General features: G+C 47.0%; 1 protein-coding gene across 1 annotated transcript in view; it reads left to right on the top strand.

The window, feature by feature from the left end:
• The first annotated feature begins 1,219 nt into the window (after nt 1-1,219).
• Nucleotides 1,220-8,677, top strand: part of IPO5 (importin 5) — a 47,029-nt gene continuing 39,571 nt past the window's right edge. The window contains exons 1-2 of the mRNA XM_030036469.2: nt 1,220-1,407; nt 6,134-6,214. Of these exons, the coding sequence (XP_029892329.1) occupies nt 1,315-1,407; nt 6,134-6,214 (174 nt within the window). The 5' untranslated portion in view covers nt 1,220-1,314. The remainder of the gene's footprint in view (nt 1,408-6,133; nt 6,215-8,677) is intronic.

The following is an 8,677-nucleotide window of genomic DNA, read 5'->3' as shown; positions in this document are numbered from 1 at the left end:
CCTCACTGGCTGCTCCCTCTTGCTTTTAAAGCGCTGCACAGCTGCTGGCTGGCACAGCCCAGCTGCAACGCCTGCCCAGACCGTTCCAGGTTCGGCCAGCCACCGCCTCACGGCCGAACCCCAAACAGCTCCGCTAGCGCACCCCGAGGCTGCAAGCCCTCCACCAGCGAGCGGGGCGACGCTCGAAGCCTCCCGCCACGCACGTTACGAACCTGATACTCCCCGTGAGCGCAGGGAATACGAATTACCTTTTATTCAACCCCAGACTTGGGTTTCGCGAACGTAGCGTACTGTTGACCGTTGTCCGAGAACCGGCATAGCTTTGACCCAATCGCCCGAACGTGAAAATACGCGTGGGGGTGCGCGAGGGATGCTGGGCTCATTTGAAGCAGAACTAGACGAGGACCCACATAAAGGTACCCAAGGCAGGCTGACGTGCTGGATCCCACGCCTTCAGGCCCCTAGACCCCTACACGTACCGGCGACAACCCTTATCGCCCACCTATTCCACCAGCCAGCCGGGCGCTGAAGGGTTTATGAACCCACGACCACTGTTACCCCCCCGCCCCACACACTCCCCTCAGCAAACTGCCGCTCAGCAGCCCAGGCCTGGCACAGTCACTGCCCTCGGCGTCTTCGCCCGCCCTGTGAGGGAACACACCGGCTCAGCCCTCCGCCGGTTGGGGCTGACGGACACCTCTGTGTCCCCCACCGCCGCCCTGAGGGGGGAAAGGACGGGAGGGCAGGGGGCGGGGCGGCCGCATGGCGTCACCGAACAGCAGAGGGACACGCCTTGCAATCTCCCGCGCTTTCCTTCTCCTCACCCTCCCCCACCGCCCTGCCCCAGCTCGGCGTCCCGCCGCTGCCCTTCCCTCCCCGCCCCGCCCCGCCTCTGACCGATCACCGGCGAGATTGTCAGAGCCGCCCGCCAATGATTTGCCCTCCGGGGCGTCTCCCCGCCTCCGCCTCCCGCCTCCGGCCCGGAGGCCGCACCAATGAGAGAAGAGGAGACAAATCCCCAGTTCGGGGACGGTTGTTTCAGTCGCCCTCCCCGCCTCGCCCCGAGTCGCCGGAACGTCACAGAGAAGGCAGGCCAATCGAAGGCGAGGTCCCGTCCGCCGCAGACCAATTGGAGCGTTCGAGAGGGCGGCTGGCGCGGCCGGCCCCAGGGGGGAGCCGGGAGCAGAGCGCGGCGACGGCGGCTGTGGCTGTGGCTCCGCCCCCTCTCCCTCCGCTGGCGGCGAGGCCGGCTTTCCCCCTCCCCGCCTCCCTGTCCCCGCCCGGCCGGCCTCGCTCTCTTTCCCTTTCGCAGCAATGGCGGCGACGGCGGAGCAGGAGCAGCAGCAGTTCTACCTTCTCCTGGGCAACCTGCTCAGCCCAGACAATGCGGTCCGCAAGCAGGCCGAGGTAACGGGTCCGCCTCGCCCCGGACCCTGGGCGCCAAGCCGGCCTGTCAGACCTCCCGGACCTTCCCGGGGCGGGGGGGGGGGGGGGGGGGTGAGGGTGAGGGAGGGCAGGGAGGCGGCGGCGGAGCTCGGCCGAGCCCCACGTGTGAGCAGCGGCACCCAGCTGCTGCCGGGGCGGCCGGGGCCTTCTCCCCCCCCACGTCGCGGCGCCGGCCCTCCGCGGGTGGGCGGTCGGGACCGTTCTCCCCGGTGAGGCGGGGGTGGGGGGGGGGGCCGCTCCGGCCGTTGGCCCCTGCGCCTGAGGGGGCGCGAGGGGTCTCGCTCCCGCCCCGCCCCGGCGGCCCTGCGTGTCCGCCTCGTGTCCGCTCGCTCCGCCACCCGCGCCCGCCGGGGCCGGTGTGGACCCCCCCCCCCCCCCCACACACACACACACACCCCCGGGGTCTGTTTCTCGCCGTTGCCCGCGGCGAGACGGGGCCTGGGCTGGCTCCGCCCGGGCTGGCCGGCGTGACGGAGCGCGGCCCCGGCTCCGGAGGGGAGGGGAGAGGAGGCCGAGGCGGCGGCGGCGGGGCCGGTGCTCGCTGGCTGGGGAACGGGGAGGGGGGGGGGGGGGGGAATGTCTGCCCTCCGTGGGTACGGAGCTCGGAGGGGCGTGATCGTGCACTTGTGTCCTCGTCCCTGCGCTCCCGAAGCGGCTCTGGCAGAGGGGCCGTGCCGCCCGCGCTGGGGCAGGAGCGGGGCCGCAGACACCCACCCGGCCCGCCGAGGTCCTCTCGTGCTGCCACACTGTAGTTTGGTTTTTAACTTCGGAACGGGCCGCCTATTCAAGTGGCTCGTCAGCTAAGAAATATTTTCCTAAAAGAAGCATTTTCAATATACTGAGTTTCTCTGCTATCAGCAAAAACTTTTCGGATGTGTTATTTCAGCTAAAATTCTTTGTGATGGCTAAGCCACATTAATTCTTTCTCTCTGTCATGCTTAAGACTCCATTGTCAAGCCTAGTGGGGAATCTCTCCCATTGAATTAAATACTAGCGTCTAGGTTTAGCATGAATTCCCACTGCATGGCTGCATCGGGTCTTTTATCGCTCTCATCACTTCAGTGGTCAGCAGAGTTCAGCGCATTGTTTGGCGAAGAATAAAAAGTATTATTGTTACTGATGCTGCAGTGAAAATTCCCAAAATGTAATTTGGGGATGAGAAGGAGGGGAGGCATGCATTTTTAGAAAGTTAGCAAAGTTCAGTATTGATTACTGCAAACGCTTTCTAGAGAAGCAGCAAGAATTATTCCCACATTCCTGAACATAGAACTGGAATGGAGGCCTTTCCCTGGGAGCTGGATTTCTTTCTCTTCTCAACTGCCTGCATGTAACACAAGAACATTTCTCGTAACTTTTTGAACTTTATTAAAATTGTAACAAAGCAAATTTACTGGACAGCTGTGTCATAATGCCTGTGAAATAAAACATTCTTGGAAAAAAAAAGCCTGAAACTTAGATTCTTACAACTGGCATATTCTGTCAGAATCTTGCTCGGAACCGAGTTGGAGTTTTTTTAATCTTCATAGATACATAGGCACCATGGTCAATCAGAATAAGAAACCTTAATTATGCGATAGATTACCAAGCTTTTCGAGTCCATTTGTTTCGTATATAAATACAAGCGAGTAGTATAACTTTTACTTCTTTACCTGCGCTGAATCTGGCATTGGTTTCTGCATATTTCCAACCTGTATTGCAAGTATTTTTATGGTTCAGGATTATTCAGAGTGGAAGGGTCCTCAGGAGGTCTGTAGTGCAGTCTCCTGCTCAAAGCAGTGTCAGCTGTCAGGTCAGACCAGGTCACTCAGGGCTTTGTCCCGTTGAGTCTTGAAAACTTCCAAGAGCGGAGACTGCACAGGCTCTCTGAGCAACATGCTCCTGCTTGACTGTCCTCATTAGAGCAAAGAGGTCTGAACCTCTGTCCAGTCTGAACCTCCTTTTTTCAATTTATGCCCGTTGTCTCTCATTCTTCTACCATGCACGGCTGTGAAGAACCCAGCTCGGTCTTCTTCATGGTGGGTTAGTGAACTTGTACCTAGAAACACAAATCTGCCTCTCTACAGAGATAGCTAGATTGACTTTTTTTTTTTTTTGCGTTTGTTTCTTGAAGTAAGATTTCTTCAGATGAAAGTATTGCATAGCCTTTAGAATATCTGCTTGCTAAAATCATACAGGACTCATATTTGATCTTAAACATCTGCATAGTCCAATCAGTTTTTTAAGGTGTACATACTGTTGGAAGGCAATACTGAATACTATAGGGATTCACATAAGTGCAGGTAAATTGAATAGCAGGTTTTCATTTGTGTCCAGTGAAAACCAGTGAGAATGAGAAATGGATAGACTGGGAACTGAAGAAGACAGACTTGGGTTATTTCTAATAGGTCTGGCCATTGAAATTAGGATGAGAGATGCTATATTGAAGACTAGACTTGATAGAGATGTAGAGTCAGTCATACCCTGTTTGGGTGGGGGTGTAGTGAAAGCTGTAAAAAAACAGAAGGCGGGGGAGGAAAGTCTAGGGGAGGAAAGTCTAATCACCTAAAACCTATTTTTATTCAAGTATTTATGTGTATGGATCTATGTGTGTGCTAGCACGCTCATAACTTATTCTGACCAGTTTGCTGAAACCTGGTTCATTCATTTTATCTGTTGACTATAAAAGCCTGTCTTTCTCTTATTTGTGTGTTTGTATTCTGATAGAGAAACTTTTCTTTACTTTCTTTTGGTGATTTTATGCTCTTTTCAAAAATATATTTCTCAGGTTTGGAAGAACACGAGTACTAAGTGTTGATAATAGGTATTTGCTTGCGTGTATTCTGGAAGTTAGTCAAGCTGCGTGAGAAAATTGTACCTCTGGGTAAGGTAGTTGGGGAACTAATCATGAACTAAAGGAATGCTGTGAAGATGTAGCAGGATCCAGGTACATAGTTAGGGTGTAGCCAAGGGTGGTAGTAAGATGGAGGACTATGTTGCTGGTTCCACACACTAGCACCGGGGGAAGGTTCTGGCTTTGGCCATATGTTCCTTTTGCCTGCCTTGCCCCTGGTGCTCTTTAGCATCCTGTGAATCCAGTTTACTGAAGTGACAAAATAATGTCAGTGGACAACTGGATAGGTTGCTGCCATTTCTAGTGAGTTTAAACAACTCAAAATAGAATTTCATTATTATCAGAATTGGCATGAGGGAAGCCAGCTTTTACAGTGCTTCAGCTGTCCATGAAAGCATAGCTTCAGGTCCATGCTGGGCCTGTGTTTAGGCAACCTTCTTGTTTCTGTATTTGTCTTTATAGTTGTAGATAATAGTGCAATATAAATATATACACTTGTGGAAATGGTTAATCTGAGAAGACTTTCTATTCTGACCCTAAACCTCATTTAATTTTGCAGACTCCATGAAATGATTAGATTAAATGCAGGGATTCATTGGGGATTCGGAGTCTCATTGACTGTGAGCATATAGCAGCAACTAGAGAGAATATGAAGTAAGAATTGACTCAGTGAATGAGGCCTACTAGGAGGCAGGTACAGAAAGTGGAGGAAGATGATGTCTAATATTAAATGTGTGATGGGGAAACTACTTTATTGAAAATAGCAGGTATACTGTCAAGGTGTGTAAATTTACTAGAATATTAGAAGGAGCTGCTGCAATGGTAAGAATGGGAAGTAGGCAGGCAGGGCACTGATTGAAACGAACCTGGGCTTTGTATAGTAGGCTTGTTCCTTGAGTTCAGGATGGCATAGTGAATATTTGGAAAGGGTGGAGTAATTTATCTTCAAGATTGTGTCCATGAAAAATAACTCTTTCGGAGTTAGTAAGTGTAGGAACTATTTCTGAATGTTTAAGTGGTTGCTCTTCAGCTTTTAATTCCCCTGCCCCTACCTACATAGGTTTGGTATATTAGAAACAAGCATTTATAGTTTTAAAATGCTCATGTATACGATGTTCTAGATAGCAAAAGCTATTCTGTTGTGTGCTCACTCTAGCTTCTACGTAACAATCTAGTTTAAAAAAACATAGTGAATGAACTGCATGCCAGAAGTGTGTAAGACAACGTAACTGAACTTCTCATTAAACTTCCCGTTTTATTAAGAGGGTTTCCCTAAGGAGGAGACTAAATAGTCTCTCTTTCTGAAATTCAGGCAGAAGTTTCAAAATGAAAAGTACTTATTCAAAACATGTAGTTGAGATGTGTGACTGCCACTTGACATTGTAAAGGCTGTAAAAAGGTTCAGAAAAAGAACAGAACAAATTTTTGGACTACACATTTGTCAGTGGTTATTAACCTGTTGGTCATAGTTCAGTCTCAGGCTTCCAAAGTTCTTAATCCTTTGATGTGATAGAAGCTATGATGGATTCCCAAGAGGGTACGTGTTCCGTATATATTGTATTTCCAGGAGGATATGTGTTCTGTTTATGTTATTTCTTAACTCATCTCTTAAGTGGCCAGTAATGCATATGTAGATCATTCTAATAGGGCAGGTCTGATTAGGTAACTAAGACTTCACCCATGATTTTAAAATAGGTCAGAAATTTTTATTTTGATAGGTTTAGGGTTTTTGCTATGTTATTTTCTATTAATTGGATCGGTAATGAAGTTATTTTAAAAGGAAAGTCAATTCATATTAATGCTTAACACATGCTTTCTAGTAATTGTTTACAATAAGCTGTATCCCTTTTTATGCAGGAGACATATGAGAATATTCCAGGTCAATCTAAGATCACATTCCTCCTACAAGCAATCAGGAATACTGCTGCTGCTGAGGAGGTACGTCTCAATAATCTTTGAATTCTGCAGATTTTCAAGGGAACTTGGAGAAGGGGGGCAAGAAATCAGTGCTGGTCATTTTGGGATAAATGAACAAGTGGGGCATTAACTGAATCTTAATTTACTGCATGCACATTTGTAGAGGGACCACTCATCTAGTTTGTTGCATGTCAAGTTCACTAGCTGAGACTTTTTGATGTAGCATATTTAGTTTCAAAAGTAGTCTTTCATAAGTGACTGCTTAGACCTCCATTGTTTTCTGGTTGTGTGTTTTGCTTAATGATGGGGTTCTTTCCTGAAAATGTGTAACTAATATATACTGTGATGTTCATTCAGGTTACAGCTGAGAAATGCTTTCCATTTTCCATAGGTCCTGTGCCTAAATGTGTTAAACTTATGTATCATCTGAAACTTCTTGTGCTTCTCAAATCAAAATTGGAGGGAGATAATGTAGCAGTTGTTTTGCGTGTTTTATTCAGATGGCTTTTGTATTTTGTCCTGTTTGGGGAGGATATGCTCATTAAGGCATCTAGCAGTGTTATAGAATGAATGGAGACAGTCTAAGCACTATATAAAGTTATTCTGTGGGCATACAGTAAGAGTGCCTTTTAGTTATTCCTTAGTTTTGTAAAGGCTGGCACACTTCAGCAATCAGGTATAGTACTTATTGGTAAAACTATTATTCACTTGGTTACGCAGAGTGAAGAACTACTAAGCTTTCAAGATATTACAAACTTAAGTGTCACTTAAAGTAAAAACATTTGACTTTTTTTTTTTTTTTTTTCCCCAAATATAGAGTTTTACTGAACAATGAAAGGATGTAGCATGTAGAATTTCTGAACACTATTATAAGGAGAGTATAAGTGTGTTGTTTCTGGATAATGATCTCTTCTGGTAGATTGTATTCAATTTAGAGGTAGATGCTATTTGTGCTTTCTAATGCTCAGTAAGTATCAGCTTACTAATACCGATGCTTATCTACGTACAAAGCAGTGTTCTTCTGACAGAATCCTTCAATATTACTCTAGCAACTGGTTGCATAAGAGCTGTGTAGTTTTCCCTCCTGCCCCTCTGAGAAGTTTCAAAAGATAGAAAGCTGTAGAGCAGTCTCTCCTGTATTTAAATTGCCATGAAAAATAAGATCTTCTGCTGTCCCTTTTTCATGAGAACATCATATATAATAATCAGAATAATCAGATAATACTATGCCCTAGAAGTCATAGCAGCATTGCACATGCTTCTGTTTTGAATACATTTGAGAAGTCCGAGTTGACAACTACGAAGTGATGCTTGTGTAAATAAATACTTGTGCCATGTATTTACTGATTTTATTCCCTTTACATTGGCTAAAGAAATAGCCCAGTCTAAAACTGTTCAGAATCTGGCCAAGGAATTTGGCTTCCAGCTTACTCAAGTGCAAACAAACTTTTCATCTGCAGAAGTTACTCTTACCAAAGACATCAGAGGTTAACATTTGTACAATAACTTGTCATTTAACTCCACCAATGGATAAATCAAAGAAAGGTTTAAATGTTAGATCATAACTTAAGTAGAGATTAGGTGGTGGACTGAACAAATCCCGATTAATAAAACCTGTGCACAACCTCTCTTCCCTGTAAATCCAAATACATAGTAGCCTAATTAGAGCCTAAGTGAAGTCATCCCCATGCTTGATCTAAATGTTGCATATAAACGCGCAGGGAAGCATTCTGTGCGTGTTCAGTGTGGTGCTGGTATCAACAGCTAGGCATTTTGTGTCTGTGCATGTTTTATGTAGATCCAAATGTTGGGCAGAATAGCGTATATGTCACCAGTGGACAGGGCTTTGGGCCTGGTAAGTGTCCTCTGAGTGCACTGAAAGTACCGGCACCACTGAACAGAGGCTGCTGGAAGAAGCCTTAGAACTTTAAAGATTCTTTGCCCAGGCTACGGGAAAGCTGAGTTCAGATCCCTCTTCATCCTGAAGCCTCTGTATTGCTTTACCACCTACCAGGAAAACTAGGCTGAAGAAAATACTCCATCCTGTTTGCAGGAGCTGGGCTGCTGTGTTGTAGAGAATACAAGATTCGTAGGACTATTTGGACAGCAGTTGGAGGAATCCTGACTCTGCAACCTAGTAGTTTTGGCATTTAAATGGAGAAACAGTGATTCAGATCCTGCGTCCAGGACCCCTTGCATTTGACATGGAAAAAACCATTAAGCTAGATCAGAAATAACTCTTTTAAAAACTAACTGTATAGCAGGTTTTCTCCTAACCAAATGCCTAAACTGTGGAAATAATCACCTTTTCCCTCTGTTCTCATTTCATACTTTCCTGATAGCAGAGTAACACTGTTCACAGAAGTGGAGGGAAGCATCTGACTTAGCAGTTAGAACACTTCTGTGCCAGATGATGTGCAAGTTTTTACCCCTCAGGCTGAGGAGGAGCTTGAACCCCGGTCTCCAACTTTCTGAACGTTAAGT

This window comes from Aquila chrysaetos, chromosome 14 (assembly GCF_900496995.4).
Source record: "Aquila chrysaetos chrysaetos chromosome 14, bAquChr1.4, whole genome shotgun sequence".
Lineage (NCBI taxonomy): Eukaryota > Metazoa > Chordata > Aves > Accipitriformes > Accipitridae > Aquila > Aquila chrysaetos.
Note: the sequence above shows the minus strand (reverse complement) of the source record. Positions and strands in the feature narration are given on the sequence as shown.